Consider the following 18,004-nt stretch of genomic DNA (forward strand, 5'->3'; position numbering starts at 1 on the left):
GTTGCAGTAACAGAAAATTGCAGTGGGCCAAATGTTTATATTTTGACATAGCTCCAAACAAAAATCTTGTCCAACCTGATTTAAACTGTTAAAAAGTATTTTTTGTCATTCACAGATGGATATTGGTCTGAGTAATACACCAGATTTACTTCAAGTATCATCTAATTTCTTCTTGAGTGACTCATGATCAAAGATGACTTGCTCCTACTTCAGTTCTATAGCTTCTCCGGTAATTGACAATGTGAAGACAAGATCCACAGACTCTTCCACAGATGAGCAGGACACGTGGGTGAGTGGTCTTCAAGGCTGTGTGCCATTTCTGCCAGTTATGCTGTGTTCCTGAGCAATGGTTTAGGTACCCAGTGGCACCACGTCCCCAACCTGACCATGATGGGTGACAGATACCGAAGGGTCAGTGGAGCCATATCTTCCAGGGAGGTGTTGAGGATATCCTCGAAACATATGTCTATCAGCCTGGTAACCTCTTCTAATTACAAAATGATATAGACTGTCTGATTCGGGAGAAGGGCAATTCTCATGCAGTATATTCATTTGGTTAATCACGGATCTGATGGACTTCTTAATTCAAGTTAAGTTTGTTGAGGCATTGTTTAATCATTTATTTCAGAGGCAGCAATGATTAAATATGTTATCAAACATCCAGCTGAGCTGTCCATCGAACATGGAACGATTTATTCCATTCAAAAGATGATAATTTGAAAAGATAATTTGTCTATCCCAAAAGATGAAAAGCTCTTGAACAGTTTGTTTCGATTCATTGCAAGATATTGAACTGCAAATTACAACTTCAGTGTTGCATTAATTGAAATGTATTTTCCTGACATCAGGGCGCTACGAATTATAAATGAAGCTGACTTTGGATGCCAACTCAGAATTCTCTCACAATAAACAAATGTTCGCCCTGATTAGAAAAAAAACATGTAATGTACTGGATCATTTTGGCACCGGGAAGAGGAGGGGAGCAATAGAAAAAATTAACATTTAATAATGAGGGTGTGGACAGATTGGGGTGACAATGGAATCCTCTACCCCTCCAGAGTTATGGAGGGTCAACTATTAAATATATTCAGGACCCAAAATAGATTTTTTGGATTACAAGCGAATTAAGAGTTATGGGAACAGGAAGGGAAATGGAACTGAGGCTGAGGTCAGATGAGATCATGTGCAGGAAAGAACTGCAGATGCTGGTTTAAATCGAAAGGAGACACAAACTGTTGGAGTAACTCAGCGGGACAGGCAGCATTTCTGGAGAGAAGGAATGGGTGACGTTTCAGGTTGATACCCTTTTCTTCAGTCTGAAGATGAGATCAGACTGAATGGCAGAACAAGCTTCAAGGACCACATGGACAATGCCTGCTTCTATTTATTTTGTTACTATGTTCACATAACCACCCCCAGTAAGTAGTCAATCCAAAGCCATTGTCAAGTTCTATGCTGCTTAACGCGGTTTCGATACAAAGGTAAAACTATTCTTGCGAATTGGCCTGAAAAGGTCCTATGTTTTTGAGCATTCAATAAAATCACAGCATTAGTTTTAATCTCAGCAGCATCCTTCAATAATCCCATGTTCCTTGATTCTCTTAATACCTAATAATCTATCTCCTTATCTCAGTCTTGACTATATAAAGCAATTAAGTCTCCACAGCCCTCAAATTTTACATACATATCCATCATTCGCAATTTAAACGTACAAGGAAGAGGAAACGTCCAAAATAGCAGTTTAAAAAGGATTTGGCTCCAAACAAAACCACCCTTTCCAAAGGCAAACACTGACAACTGACCAACTAGCCTCTCTTTATCCAAAACACTGCAAATTGAATGTTCTTGAACAGTATTAAAAGACAGAAATAGTAAGAAATTTAAGATTTAAGCCACAAAAACAAGATAGTAAACTATACAGACATCCACCACCTCCTATCAATCATGGAAAAACTCATGCATGGAAATTGGAATTCTAACCAGCTGCTGGGAAACAGCAAATGTAAATAGTAAATATGAAGAATTCAAATAGGTGTTTAAATAAACCAGCCAAGAACATTGTTGAAACAGATGAAAGCAAAAAATCTTGTGGAAAATTAACCAAAGATAGTGTTGAATAGGGGAGAGATTACCAGGCAATCATTATAACAGAGCATAGAAATGGCCTATTTTGACTTCTCTCTCTCTCTCTCTTGGAGAGTTATCATTTTACTTTTGTAATCCCCACATAGGGTTTCAGTATACTTTTCTTCTTTAATGGAACATAAAGCATGAGTAGCAAGACTATGGCATGAAACATTACATAAAATCACCATATTAAGTATTAGTTAGGTCACAACTAAAGTATTATATGCAATTCTGATTGCCACAATGTTGGAAGAATATGACTGAACTCGAGGGTGTGGAGATAATTCATCAGGATTTTGGCTGGGATGGAGTGTTTCCGCTACAAAGGTGAGACGACAGAGGCCGTTTCTTTGCCTTGGAGCAAGGAAAGCTGAGGTGTCACCTAAATGAGATAAATAAAATGAATGAAGGGCAAAGATAGCATGAGCCATGATAAAATAGAAAGCAGACTGCTGGAAAATAAAATTGGAATTGATCGGCTTTTGATGGCTGATACAGTGGACCAAAGGTCTTATTTCCATGCTGTGTGACTGACTAAAATTCAAAGAAACTACTTTTGATGAGTCATATTGTGAAGTCAATCCTCAGGAACCACGTAAAATTTCTTTTTTAAGAACACCAGCGTTTCAAGCTCATTTAAAGCAATTCATTTGCCCACAAAACGATGCCTACGATATACTTTACCACAGAAATATTTTACTAACGGAATCAAAAATAAACTGGATCATACTCAGTCAAAGGTCTGGATAATAACCATTTCCACAAATCTAAATAAGCTCATAGACACTAAATTTTACTCAAATGGTGTTAGATAAAGAATTGTAAGAAACATAAATTTCATTCACTATTCATAAAGGTAATGAAATGCATTGAAGTAGAAAATTGATAATTCAACACCCAAGTGTTCAAAAGTCCTAATAGTTCAGTATCTGGCACACCTAGTGCAGAATGAGAGCTGGAGTGTAATAGGGATGTGCAGTCAGAGACAGGCTATAGCCACTGTATGGTTTGTGGGTCAGCTGTAGCTGGACTTGGGACACATATTAGAAGTTAAGAAAAGTACAGGTTTGGGGCTAGAGCCGGACTTGAGCGTTTGTCTGTTTTCCACTCTCCTTAAACAGAGTTGACTGGAAAATATATTACACTGCAGTGTAAAGTGAAATAAAAGTGTGCTGGCGTATTAATAGGAGTACCAAGGAATAGTCATGAAAGTCCCAAGATGATCATTCCTCAGACATGGTCCAGAGTACAAGCATCAATGGCTATTCATCATGAAGACATTTCACTACCCTGCTCAACTTCCTTCCACTTCCACACAATGCACAACCAAAATACCTCCACAGCTGCATTGATCAACCCAAACAGGGAAATGAATCTGTCACCTTCATTGATTTGGTTTATTGTACGTTAACATCTGAATATTATGTTTGTATATCTCTAGCCCTGAAGCACATTAATATAACACAAGAGAAACTCCTTTGTACATTATTCAAACATACCTCAAAATATCAACATAATTCTGTAATATTGAAGAATAATTTATGGAAGCCAGTGATTTGCAGTGTGAAAAAGTAAACGAGAGTCTTAAATATATCTTTAGTTAACACTCCTTGTAATTTATCACGTCTTGCCAGACTTCATTCCCCACATTTCCACTAAGGCATCAGCTCATCATGAAAAAAGCCTCATCAACATTCTCAAGGCATGTATAGCCTTGCCAGCAATCTCAACTTTGCAGGAGTATATCCTGAAAATTGTTGAAGGCATTATTTATAACTACTAGCTGGATCAGCCCATCATCTTTGCAGGAATGCATACCCAATCTTATATAACCACAAAACAATCAAAAGATTGAATACTGGGGGAAGTCATTATCTACTTCTGGAGATCATTCACATCTTCACAAGAAAGAAAGTAATATCAGATAGCTGTAAATTACTGCAGTCAGAATCAAGATTCAGAAGCAAGCATGCAGCTGCATCAAAGCAATAATACATACCCACAACTCTACCTGAAGGCCTAGTGGATATGGCAATTCTTTGAAAATTAAAACCTTTAATCAACTAATACAAACCTACACAAAAATAATCACCATTAAATTATCAAGTGAAAAATTTTCAGACTAAATGCAAAGACAAGCAATCGCAGCACAGCACTTACGTTATTTAAAAAATGATCTTTCAACTTAATAAGTAATGTAAACAGGAGACAAGAAATTACAGATGATGGAATCTTGGTTAAAACGGGTGGTGGTCTTGCAGATGGTCTGACAGCATTCTGGGGACAAAATGGACAGGTGACATTTCAGGTCGGGACCCTTGGAGTAGGGGGATAGAAGGCTAGAAAAGGGAAGAGGAGCGGGGCGAAGCCTGGCACGGTGAATATAGTTGGGGGGCAGGGGGGAAAGAGGTGAGGTTGACTGACAGATAGGTGCAGCAAGTGACAAAGGTTAGAGGTGCAAAGATTTAAGTGTGTCAGATAAAGAGCTGAGTGAAATGTAAAGCGGAGAAGGATGTGGATGGAAGGAGACAAGTGGAGGGGAAAGAGGGGGGGGGGGGGGGGGTGACCAAATAGGGAATAGAGCAATCCGAGATGGGAAATGAGTGTGCTAAGGAGGGGAAAGGAGAAGGTAAGATGGTGGGAGAAATGTGAACTAAACGTGGCTGTCCTGAGATTGAAAGTGCTCGGGATCAATTCTATTATTCTAGTTCAAATAGTTTAGTTCAGAGATACAGCGAGGAAACAGGCCCTTCGGCCCATCAAGTCCTCACCGACCAGCGATCCCCGCACATTAACGCTATCCTATACACACTACGGACAATTTACACTTTACCAAACCAATTAACCTACATTCAAATAGTTTAGTTCAGAAATACAGCGAGGAAACAGGCCCTTCGGCCCATCAAGTCCTCACCGACCAGCGATCCCCGCACATTCATATCATATCATATATATACAGCCGGAAACAGGCCTTTTCGGCCCTCCAAGTCCGTGCCGCCCAGCGATCCCCGTACATTAACACTATCCTATACACAATACGGACAATTTACACTTTACCAAGCCAATTAACCTACAAACCTGTGCGTTTTTGGAGTGTGGGAGGAAACCGAAGATCTCGGAGAAAACCCACGCAGGTCACGGGGAGAACGTACAATCTCCGCACAGATAGCACTCGCAGTCAGGATCGAATCCGGGTCTCCGGCGCTGCAAGGGCTGTAAACCAGCAATTCTACTGCTGCGCCATCGTGCCGCCCAACTAGTTCTCAACCAGAGAACCACAATGAAAATAAATACTTTCACAAATTCAACCTTGTACCTTCCTGCTTGCTTTGTGCCAATATAAGGTATAGCAAAGGATGAAAATGAAATCCTCCCCAAAGAGATTGGTCTCTCCTCATTTTTTTTAAAAACAGAGCAAGAACTATTCAGTCTCACTCATTTTGAAAAGAGAGGGGAGGATGGTTTTCCCCTTCTGCAGGAAAGTACTTATTTCTCAATCAACATCATCCAAATTATCAGAACATTATTGCAATGCCGTGTGTGAAATTCTGCTTCATACAAATTAACTGCAAGCCCTGCACTTCAATTTTGTGAACCACTTTACATGCTGAGAGTCTTCAAGGCACCATATAAATGTGACACAAGCAAACTGCAGATATTGGAATCTGGAATAAAATGAAGCGCTGAAAAAACTCAGCTGGCAGGAAGCATCTGTGGTGGGAACGGGCAGGTGACATTTCAGGTCGGGACTCTTCTTCAGTCTTCAGAACGGCCCCGACCCGTCCATTTCCTCCACAGATGTTGCCAGACCCGTCGAGTTACTTCAGCACTTTTACAATATAAAAGTATTTTCCTTCATGAAATAGCAAGCACTAAACTATCCCAAAGCTTCACATAAAGTAAAGTATTATAATTATATATAATTATAGTTAAATAAATATCAATTTATATGGAACCTGATGCCAAAATAGTTTAAGGCTTACATGATCAGATTTTAATCTGAAAGAAAATGTGCAGCTTTCCAGGAGGTAACATTGGCATCCAATCATACCCATTCATCGTGCCATTATGTTTTCAGTAACATTTGAACATGGGTATGTGAACTATTCATACTGCATACATCTATAAATACCCAGCAGCACACAACATATGTCCTTTAAAGGTGTTGATGGTGACAGCAAAATCAGAACACAAGAAGTTGGTCTAAGTCATTCAACCCTTCATGCCTGCTCCGCCATTCAGCACAATCATGGCCGACTTTACCTCACCACTATTTTTTTCCACTCACCCCTTCTCTCAATTCCCTTATTATCGTAAAGGCCAGCTTCCATAGCCCTCTTGGAAAGTCACACAACTGTCTGGCTGAAGCCCATCACCATCTTGAATATTTGACACCAACACTAAGTTTTAGACAACCCACCCAAGAGAAGAAAATTCCACAGCGACTGTGTCAAGCTCCTCAGGAATTTGCATGTTTCAATGAGTTCCCCAATCAGTCTTCTACAAGTGCATGTCCTCATATTTGGCCCGGTTACATTCCATGGTACTACACTAAGTGGAAATATCAGTCTATGAGGGGGGTGAAGAGGTGTTTCAGGGAGATCTGGACAGTTTAACAGAATGGGTAAAGATACAGCAGATGGAATAAAAGGTAGAAAAACTTTTTTACGTTATTATCTGCCGAGTCCTTGCACCTTCCCTGAACTCCCCTTTAAGCCTCCTTGTAACTTCAGTGCACATTGCCCCCTAGCTTTTTATCATCAATTAGGTATATTACACACGATCAATCCATCAAAATCATTTTTATTGATTGAGAAAAGTTACAGTCCCAGCCATAGTCTTCCAAACCCAAATCATCTATTTACAAAAAAAATCTGGAAATCTACCATACAGATGTTCCAAACTTTTGATGGTTCAGCATCATGTTCATGAGAACCTGATCTGGAACTGTCTTCAAACTCAATAGTGTGGTCCCTGCACTCCCTTGAAACTCACCTACTTCTTTTATCTCTTTAACCTCAAGGTCACTGAAAAAATATAAAATTTTTGTAATATAAAATATACAATTATATAATAGCATTTAAAAAATGCATTTAAAGCATGTTGGGAGTAAGATTCATTGGCCGTTGAGAATGAAAACCCAATGGTCATGTGAAGCTTGGAAGCCCCGAAGACAGGAGAGTCGAGGAGAGAGCCGCTGGCGGCAACGGACACGAGGAGTGAACCGGCAGGAGAGGGACCAAGGTATTACCCCCAGCAGCTTCAAGATCGGCCGCAGGAGGCAATCCCTGGGACACAGGGGCAATCAACAGAGGAGAGAGATGTCGGGTCGTGGGCCTGCAGGCTTCCAACATGTGGACTGGACTGTGGACCGTTTGTGTTTTTGTTTTATTTTAAACGGTGCCAAAACTGTGGCAACTGTGGTTGTGCAAAAGAATTTCACTGCGTTGTGCATGCGTAACAATAAAGAACCATTGAACCCTTAATAGCTCAAGAAATCTGCCAGTCCAGTAAAGTCCTGAGTTCTGTAGATTAATGGAGTTTTACTGTATTCCTACTTATTTCTAATCATTAAGGATTTCTTAATCCATCCTATCATGTTCTTCAGAGCATGGGTTCTAATTTTGATCAATAATATACTTTGTGGCATCTCAAAGAACTTTTGAAGTTCTAAATATACCACAGTAACTGGTCATAAATAACCTTAGGACACTCGAAAAACAAAAATAGTATAGGAAGGAACTGCAGATCCTGGTGTAAACCGAAGACACAAAATGCTGGAGTTACTCAGCAGGACAGGCAGCATCTCTGGAGAGAAGGAATGGATGACGTTTCGGGTCGAGACCCTTCTTCAGACTCATGAAGGGACTCGACCCGAAACGTCACCCATTCCTTCTCTCCAGAGATGCTACCTGTCCTGCTGAGTTACTCCAGCATTTTGTGTCTGAAAACACACACAGGATCTATTCTCTCTGAAAACCTACTTCATCAAATGGACACGGACCAACTCAGTGAAAACAATTGTCACTGCCGTCTTTCTGAACACCTTGAACATGAACAGCATGGCGTTGGCCATGCAGCGCTGATCCTACACTAAAGTATCCTGGCATAATTTTGGGCTCTGCACAGACTCACTGCCAAAGCATGCAGAACACTGAAGATCAAAAACTCTGGTTTAACCAACACAGGGCACTCCTGCTTAATCTGCCTCAGGAAGCCACACAAAACACATTAAATATTTATTTCTAGGAAATCACATGGGAGACCATCACAGCTTGAGTGGTTTATAGTGACAACCCAAGCAGAACCTCCTGATATCTACAGGGTAAACATCATCCAAAAAACACTGGTGGCTGATAACTAATTAAGCACTCCCACTGACAGGATATTGAGAAGATCCATATACCTATCTGACAATCAAGAGCCCCCTATAGAATACATTTCACACCCATCATGTTAATGACAATCTCATCTCTCAATGGCATACTAACTTGACTAATTAACTCACCCACAGCATTCAAGCAATCTTTAATCTTCCAAGAAAAATCAGGACAAGCCCGTGTATAAACGGTCACCTGCTCCACAAACGGACCATAACCATGAAGAACTGGTCAATTTGTGACTCTAGTCACCCACAAACTAAACGTGCCCGGAGACATTCACTTCTGGTAGCATCAGTTAGAAGCTGGGAATGAATTGCTAACCTTGACATTGAGCTAGATAGCGCTCTTAAGGATAGCGGAGTCAGGGGGTATGGAGAGAAGGCAGGAACGGGGTACTGATTGCGAATGATCAGCCATGATCACATTGAATGGCGGTGCTGGCTTGAAGGGCCAAATGGCCTACTCCTGCACCTATTGTCTATTATGACTACATCCCCAAGAAGTTGCAGGAATTTTACAAAGGAAACGAAACTTGTCTTTTTCTTGTCTACACTCCACGGTATTAATCACAGATTTTAGATGCCATAGGAAACAAATGAATGCTTTCTCCCTGGAATTCAGCTGCTAGTTTCTGCAATGTAAACATAGAATACTAATACTTATGTCGGCAGATGAATAAAAATGGAACACTACTTAAAACATAATTTTCAATCCAAAATCACCTTGAAATTTGGTGGGTTGAATTGCGTCACCTTAAAACTAACAAAGGGTGTTTAACCTGAAAGGTTAACATTCCACAGATCTGCCTCACCAGCTTCCAGCATATTTCAGACTTCCAGCATCTGCACTTTTGATTTTCTTTTATAGAAAAAAAACAATGTTAAAATAATAGCTATTAATGCTGGATGCAATGGGGATGGGATGGGAGAGGGAGCATGTACATAGACCAACACATTTCAATAGATAAATAGCTCAAGTTTATCAACAAGATAACCATAGTATCTCCATGTTTAGTACCACGGAGCTCTGTTTAAATAGGTGCCACAAGTGATGTCACTGTCACCCTTATGGCTGAATGACTCAGATTTCACATCTTACAGCCTGCTTAACTGCCACAACAATATTATGCCAGATACTATAATTATAAATCAAGCAGCAACTTCGAAGGAGCACTGCTCTGTTCCCAAAAGCAAACTTAAATAACAGAATAAAACTCGAAACTCAGTACGATACGACAAAATTATAACTTGAATATTTTCAGAGGAAGTTGTTATGAAAAGACTAACAGACAAAAAAGACCTTCTCTTTCTGCAGATTCTGCTGGATTGGATGGCAATTACAGTACTTTTATTTCAGACCAGCAATATTTGAGTTATTTTCAAGCATGATTTATGAATTTACTTCTTCATTTTCCCTCTACCATACAGATCTACCATATAGATCAAACAGATGCTCACCTCTCAAAAATAAAAATTCTGTACATGCAAGCAATCTGCAGCCTGGTAAAGGCAGCAAATAAATCTCAAGTTGAATATGTGGAAACAGTGAAACTTATCATCATATTGATTTGCAAGCAAGAATTTTCTCAAACCCAGTGGGGTGAATTCTCACACTATTTCTATTGCATAAGATAATAAGTGACAGGAGTCGAATTAGGCCACTCCGCATTCAATCATGGCTGATCTATCTCTCCCTCCTAACCCCAAGTTCTGATGAACTGAACCAAGAAAAACTATTCACCAAGCCTGGGATCTTGTTACCCTGGGTTGCCAGTCCATATATGTGAACATCCAGATATGCAGTCCAGGAACATCCACCTCATTAGCTTAGACCTATGCTGACTACTGTTGCTCCAACCTTCAGATACGCTTACGCCACATCTGACTCAGGTACATTTGCTTCATGGCAGCTTCATTATCAACCACAATCTGTTTAAATAGGACAACATCAATGCCAGAGTACATAGACAGCTGCCTCCAACCATCACTTTGCCTGTTAGCACACAGAAATAATCATGATTTTAAACAACAGCAAGGAAAACGAGGGAAAGGTGTATCCAGTTATATCTAGATGGTATTTAAAGCACTAACACAGGTTATCCTAAAGGAAAATATTGCAATACTGACATCCAAAGTAAAAATACAAAAATCACAAAATACAATACAGTAGCAAGAACTACTCAACTGGTCAGGCAACATGTGAAGAGACATTCCAGTCCAATGGTGTTGCATTATCACTAAAGCTGATTCCCTAGTCATCATCCTATTTGCTTTTGCACAATGTTACTGAACACTTCAGATGCATATCAGTGACTGGAAACCATTTTGTGAGTTTCCGACAGCATGAAAAGTGCTTTATAAAAAGTAATGATTGAGGGCAGAAGTTGCCAAATGCCAAAAAAAAACAAACATGCTTACTAGTGACTTGTAAAATGCAAGAAACTTTCATTGGGTAATAGGAACAACAAGAAGTCAACTGGCCCCTCAAACCTACCCCGCCATTAAATGTGATCATGAGCAAGCCCCCACATTTAACAGGGGCAGAAATCCCAGAGATTCACCACTCTCTCCTAAAAGGAATTTATATGTACCTCAGCCCCCTATCTTACAGATATGTTCTCTCATTCAAGATTCTCCACTAGTCAAAATATCTAGACATTTACATTGTCATCCCTTCTTAGAATCAGACAAAAATTATGCCGCAAAACACCGTAATTATTTTAAATTGTATCATTGCAATCAAAAATTGCAGTTAGGCTCCCACCCATTTAAATATGAAGGCAATCTCCAGGAAATGACAAAGCAAGGTAAATTCCTCAGACTTGGCTCACTTTAATATAAAGCTATTTTTTAATTTTTGATCCGTCGGGACTGGAGGAAGCTTCCAATCCTTTGTACTGTGATCTTGCAAAAGCAGGGGGATGGATGTTATAAATTTCCAGTCTGGTTATCTGCACATAAAATATACAACTGGTCTAATTAGGCATTAAATTAGGCAATAATCGCCGACTGCTGTAAGTCACGAAATTGACTTCAACTAGATTGTACAAAGCAGTATAAAATTAAAAAATTCACAAAGACAATGTAAACAGAGTGCAGAGATCCTTGGAGTTAGGAAAAGCAGTTTGAAAAAAGCTCTTCGTGTGAAAGTTCTACTCCAAGTCAAATGAAGAAAGATTGTAAATAAAACAGATAATGTCAGTCAACTGCATCCATTGGGAGAAAAGCAGAATTAATATTTCAGGTCAAGCATCTGTCGTTATTGCAAAAATGAGAAAGTATTAGGAATGAATTTCAACAGAACAGAGGTAATGCCAGTGATGGGATGTAGACTAAAGTCATCAAGGTAACATTTATCCCAAAAAATAGTAAAGAGACATGAGAAAAAATATCAAATTAAAACCGAAAGATACAGCCACATCTTTGGAGAGAGGAAAGGGAAAAAAAGTGTTTACCTGAAATTGAGACACAAGAGCTGTGAGATGCCCTGATGGAAAATGAAATACTGCCTGAGTTTACATTGGTCATCGCTGAAGAAATGGAAAAGGCCAGTTAGGGGTCAGAGATGAAAGTGATAGGTGAACTGAACAGAGGTATTCAGCAAAGCAATCATCCAATCCAATCCATGTTCGAGTTTCTCCAAATATGTAGCGAGCACATAGTAAACAATATGCTAAACTTTAAGATTTACGTTAATTGCTGCTTCACATGTAAGGAAGAAAGGTTGTAGACTACTGGTATCATCCTCCAACACTCTTCCTGTTTTGAACAGAATCTCTCATTTCCACCTCCGTTTGAGTTCCCTGAAACCAATACATTGAGCTGGAAAGACAGCAATACTCAGTAAAAGTTCATTTGCTGGTCTAGATCATTACATTAATAATCCCTCATGCTAACTGGAAGCAGTCAAATCATGGGAACGTATTAACTCTCCCTGTTAGGAGATCAACTGTTAGGATATTCCAATGTTATTTTTCCTAGCATGGAAGAGATATGGTACCTGCTACCACACATACAAATTGAGCCTAGTACTATAGATACCATTTACAAGCATGAAGTATAGATATGATTAAGTTTTTTAAAAAGAGACTCACAAGCATCAAACACATTGGATTTTACACTTGATGTAAATTCTAAATTTATATATTCACGTTCATTTCTAAAAATTGATCATCAGGTGAAACCTAAAAATATAGTTTTCATCACCACAAAGCTGGTGAATTACAAATAAAGAAAATTACAGAGCAGGTGGAAATTAATTTTCTTTCACATTGATTAATTATTTAGGATATTTGCAGTTTGCATAAAAATGACTTAACTGGATACAATACACTCAGACAATGCCCCAAGTTTATAAAGGCATTACAGACATTCCTTGTTTATTCTTCTAAATAAAACTCCCCCTTCAAATACAGAGTTAGAAGCTAATGCCAAAGTCAATAAGATAGTATTTGCAATGGCGTAACACTCAGTAGATAATCCAAATACTACTATGTACATTTGTGAAAAATGTTTATCCAGACACAAACCTTAATACCCTTACAATAAAATGCCCATGGTTCTATAAAACATCGAAAAACAAATTTTATACCAGAATCGGGAAGAATAGCAATAGACAGCTTTGATTTTAAGGGCTCCTAAAAGACAAATTATGGAGTCCAACATTAAGCCCCGATATTCCAATGTTATTTTGAGGTTGAACTCAAATTGCACCTGTCACTCTATGTCATTCACTGCTTTCAATTACAGATGGGACGGCAGATATAGACCAGACTTCAGTGATCTGAAATAGGCCCACGTCAATGCCCCTCATCTGCAAGTGTTTTTTTTTGCAAATGTATTCATCTTCCCTTCAAGGCACCCCAAAGCACTTTATTGTGAATGAAATATATTTAACAGTGTTGTCACTGTTGTAACATGGCAGCCATTTAGCACAAAGCAAGCTCATGCAAACCATAATGACCAATTAACATTTTCATGAAGTTAAAGAATAAATGGAAAAATGGAATGCAGGAAACAGGGGATAACTCCCTGCTCATCTTCAAAATAGAAGCCTGCAATTTTAATTTGAAAGTGCAAACCAGCCTCGATTTAACTCCTCTGAAAAAGCTCACCCCCTTTATTGCACCATTACCATATAACAACTACAGCACGGAAACAGGCCCGTTCGGCCCTACCAGTCCACGCCGACCACTCTCTCTGACCTAGTCTCATCTACCTGCTCTCAGACCATAACCCTCCAATCCCCTCTCATCCATATACCTATCCAATTTACTCTTAAATAATAAAATCGAGCCTGCCTCCACCACTTCCACCGGAAGCCCATTCCATACAGCCACCACCCTCTGAGTAAAGAAGTTTCCCCTCATGTTACCCCTAAACTTTTGTCCCTCAATTCTGAAGTTATGTCCCCTTATTGCTGTCTCTGTTAGAAAATAATACCTTCATCTGAGACTTCAGGAGATCATACAAATACATGCAAGCCCTTCTTCCGTCTTACATCGCCACCAAATAAGAGACTATCCAATTTGAGAGGACTGATTAAGAGAGCCAATAGCCAGATACACATCCATAATAGCTGATAAATGGAAATGCCCTAATAAATGGAAGTTACAACTCTCCCTTCCATACCATAAATCTCACTGCTACCATCCAACAGGAGGTACAGGAGCCTGAAGTTTCATACCAACAGGTTCACGAACAGCTATTATGCTACAACCATCAGGTTCTTAGAAAATCATGTTTGCATCTGTTTTAATATAGACTCACACACAAAAACAAATTATACATAAAGTTTCTAAAAGAATGTACCAAAAAAACTAGACATTATTGCAAAACACTTAGAAGAACCCATAGGTGACGTTGCGGGTCAGCTCCCTTCTTCAGACTGAAGGGTCCTGATCTGAAATGTCACTTCTCCGTGTTCTCCAGATGTGCTGCCTGGCCAGCTGAGTTACTCCAGTACTGTGTCTTTTTTTGTATTAACCAGCATTTGTAGTTCTATGTTTATCCATGGTGGTACCAGTCGTGGCCCGCAATGTTCCATTGTTGAGGTAGGATTAGGGTTCTTGAACCAACCTTCACAACCCTATTCCTTCCACCGCAATGGCCCATCTCTTACACTATCATGAACATGTTTTCTAATAGAGTTTTACACTAATGTCTTGCGTTGTAGTTACCTTTCTGTAATAATTTTTACATATAATTTTTGTATAATTAGTTTCTACATCTTTATCTGAATCTATGTGCCCGTGATACTGCTGCAAGAAAGATTTTTCATCACACCTTTACATCACCGGGGGAGGGAGGGTGGAGGGGAGTCAGTTACAAGGGGTGGTGGAGGGGAAGGGGGGTCAGTTGCAAAGGGGTGGAGGAGGGGAGGGGGGGGTCAGTTGCAAAGGGGTGGAGGAGGGTCAGTTGCAAAGGGGGGGGGGTGGTGGAGGGGGGGGTCAGTTGCAAAGGGGTGGAGGAGGGGAGGGGGGGTCAGTTGCAAAGGGGAGGGGAGGGGAGGGGGGGGTGGTGGAGGGGAGGGGGGGGTGGTGGAGGGGAGGGGAGGGGGGGGTGGTGGAGGGGAGGGGAGGGGGGGGTGGTGGAGGGGAGGGGGGGGTGGTGGAGGGGAGGGGAGGGGGAGGGGAGGGGAGGGGAGGGGGAGGGGGAGGGGGAGGGGAGGGGAGGGGGAGGGGAGGGGAGGGGGAGGGGAGGGGGAGGGGAGGGGAGGGGAGGGGGAGGGGAGGGGAGGGGGAGGGGAGGGGGGGGGTGGTGGAGGGGGGTGGTGGAGGGGGAGGGGAGGGGGGGGGTGGTGGAGGGGAGGGGAGGGGGGGGTGGTGGAGGGGAGGGGAGGGGGGGGGTGGTGGAGGGGAGGGGAGGGGGGGGGGGGTCAGCTGCAAGGGTTCGGGGGACAGTCAACTGCAGCGGCGGTGACACGCTTCCCCAGACCGCCCTCCCGCTCCACCACCGGGCACCGACTCACCTCGGCTCCCCCTGCCCCGGCCCTACCGCTGCTCCTCGCCACTCATTCCAGACCCGCGGCTCCCTCTACCAGTCCGATCCGATCCGTCCGCCGGGCCTCGTTTACCGAACGCTCCTGCGACTGGAGGTGATCGGCGGGCAGAGGTCGTGCGGAGGCGGCGCGGAGGGAGAGGCGGTGTGGCTGTCGGCGGCGGACGCCATCCCCTCACGGCTTTGCTTGCTGCTCCCGAGCCCCCGGCCTGGCAACGGACATGACGCACGCACCCAACCCGGACCCGCCCCCTCCCATCTGATTGACGGGGCGATCCCTCCGACCTGCCAATCGCGGCCCGGTGCTTGGGGGCGGGACTTCATGGGCTGCAGACTGACAGCAACGTTGCCCACCCGGACACGGACTGACAGCGGCATGATCCAATCATAGGTGGTCAGACCGGGTGGGTGGGGCTTTCTGGGCGACAGATTGACAGTAGTGTCACCCAATCATGGGCGTATATTGGCTCGGGGGCGGGACCTGTTGAGCAGATTGACAGCGACCTCACCCAATCACGGGTGGATAGCGGCCCGGAGGGCGGGCACTTGCTTCTCCCGAAATAGACCTTGGAAAGCGCTGCAAGGATGCCCTGTGCATTTAAATCACTCAATGCGCAGTGTTAAACATAATAAACCATGCTGTGCTCATTTTACACCTTTGCAAAATACTCATTGAATGCATTAATTTGCAATTATGGTGTTCTTAAAATCATTTCATCAAATCGAGTTTCAGGGATTTATGAATGTGGGCTTCTACTCCCATTTGCTGTCTTAATATAGCAGTAAGTAAGACGGGTGCAGCCTGGAATAGAGTTTGAATTTGACCCTTTCATTCTGGGAATCAGCATCTTTAACCAGGCAATTGATACAGACAAGGCAGACAGTCAGGCTTTTTACCCAGGGTGGAAATGTCAAAGACGATAGGGCGTGGCTTTCAGGTGAGATGGGGAAAAGTTTATAGTTGTACTTTTTAAAAGTTTTTTTTACACAGAAGGTGATGGGTGCATGGGACCCGCTGTCAGGGTTAGTGGTGAAGGCAGACACGATAATAGTGTTTAAATGGCTTTTAGATAGACGTGTCGATATGCAGGGAATGGAGAGATGTGGATTATGTGCAGGGAGAGATTAGTTTATTTTGGGATTATATTCGGCACCGACATTGTGGGCCGAAGAGCCTGTTCTTGTCCGTACTGTACTGTTCTAATTTCTCATGGATACAGTGAATATCACGGACAAAAAGTTTAAAACTGTACTCAAATATGTTTGGCAGCCTAGAGACACTTGGTCCCATTGCAATTCCGATTAAAATCGACATTTAATGTTTAAGGGGATATTAACTAAGGTGTAAAATCACAAACGCCCTTAGCTTAATATTTGCACTGTATCATTTAAAAGTTGATTTAACGTTTAATACGTCCTCGCAAACGCTATTGAATGGGCTTGATTATGGTGAAATATCGATTCGGTCACAATGAGGTGCAGTGTTTTCATGATACACCTCTCACCACGTTGTTAGCGACGGTCTTTTTAAACTTCTGTTTAACAAATTTTAAAATAATGTTCATTGGGGAAATTCGTCCCTATCTCGTTCGCATTCGCTTTCCAGATCCATGCGAATCCAAATTAGTTTTTTTTTTAAAGTTGTAATTTGCATCTTTAAAACTTTTAAACGGAATGGGAACTTTGTTTGTACATGGGTGGTTGAGAAAAAGATGGGAATCGGGGAAATGTCACGATTTCCACAACAGCCGAGAGCTCAAAAATCTACTGTTATATACATAACTTGGACGATTTGAGCCGGTTGAGATATTTGCAGATTAGTCAAATCCCCCCTCCCACACACAGGCACGCACACACAACACAAAGCGTTGAAAGGTGAAATGTTTGTTGTACCTACCACCGCTATCCGCCCTCGCTGCGCTTGCTGGAGTCTAGACACAGACATTTGACAGTGTTTCCATTTTTTTCGTGATCCCTCAAGGTCTGCAGAGCCTTGGAAAGGTCGCAGATCTTTTCCTTGCCTGTGTGTCAGTCAGTGTGCGTGTGTGATGCCGAATGAATCTGCTCACATTTCCTCTCTTTGACCAGGTAGTTACAAAGCGCACACACACTCATACATACACACACTCACACACAGATGACACGCAGCCAACCCAGAGAGCAGACGCCCCCAGCCAATGGGCAATCCTGAGATGTTACACAGCGAGAACCAATCCAGTCAGCTGTGAGTCTGTAACAACTCTGCCCACCCCCACAAAGCAGGTCTATCAAATAACCATTGGATAAATACAGCGTTTGAAAACGGAAACCTGTTGGAACTGTAAGGCAGGCTGTGTGCAAGCCCAGACACTGGGGTAGAGCTCATATGTGCCAACACATTTTAATGGATGGATTTGATATTTTCTAATACTTACAAATATTATATATTAAGTGTATGGACTGGACTCTCAGTCGGGTCTCAACCCTAAACGTCACCTATTTCTTTTCTCCATAGAT

At 41.8% G+C, this 18,004-nt stretch overlaps 1 protein-coding gene across 2 annotated transcripts in view; it reads right to left on the bottom strand.

The window, feature by feature from the left end:
- Positions 1-17,548, bottom strand: part of stk40 (serine/threonine kinase 40) — an 83,238-nt gene extending 65,690 nt beyond the window's left edge. The window contains exon 1 of one of the 2 annotated variants that reach the window (XM_078423062.1): positions 17,406-17,548. In XM_078423062.1, the coding sequence (XP_078279188.1) occupies positions 17,406-17,453 (48 nt within the window). In that variant the 5' untranslated portion in view covers positions 17,454-17,548. Of the gene's footprint in view, positions 1-15,479; positions 15,712-17,405 lie in introns of those variants that run through there. The other variant, XM_078423063.1, reaches the window with a different exon arrangement.
- Positions 17,549-18,004: the final 456 nt, after the last annotated feature.

The sequence above is a fragment of the Rhinoraja longicauda genome, chromosome 27, assembly GCF_053455715.1.
Source record: "Rhinoraja longicauda isolate Sanriku21f chromosome 27, sRhiLon1.1, whole genome shotgun sequence".
Classification (NCBI taxonomy): Eukaryota; Metazoa; Chordata; class Chondrichthyes; order Rajiformes; family Arhynchobatidae; genus Rhinoraja; species Rhinoraja longicauda.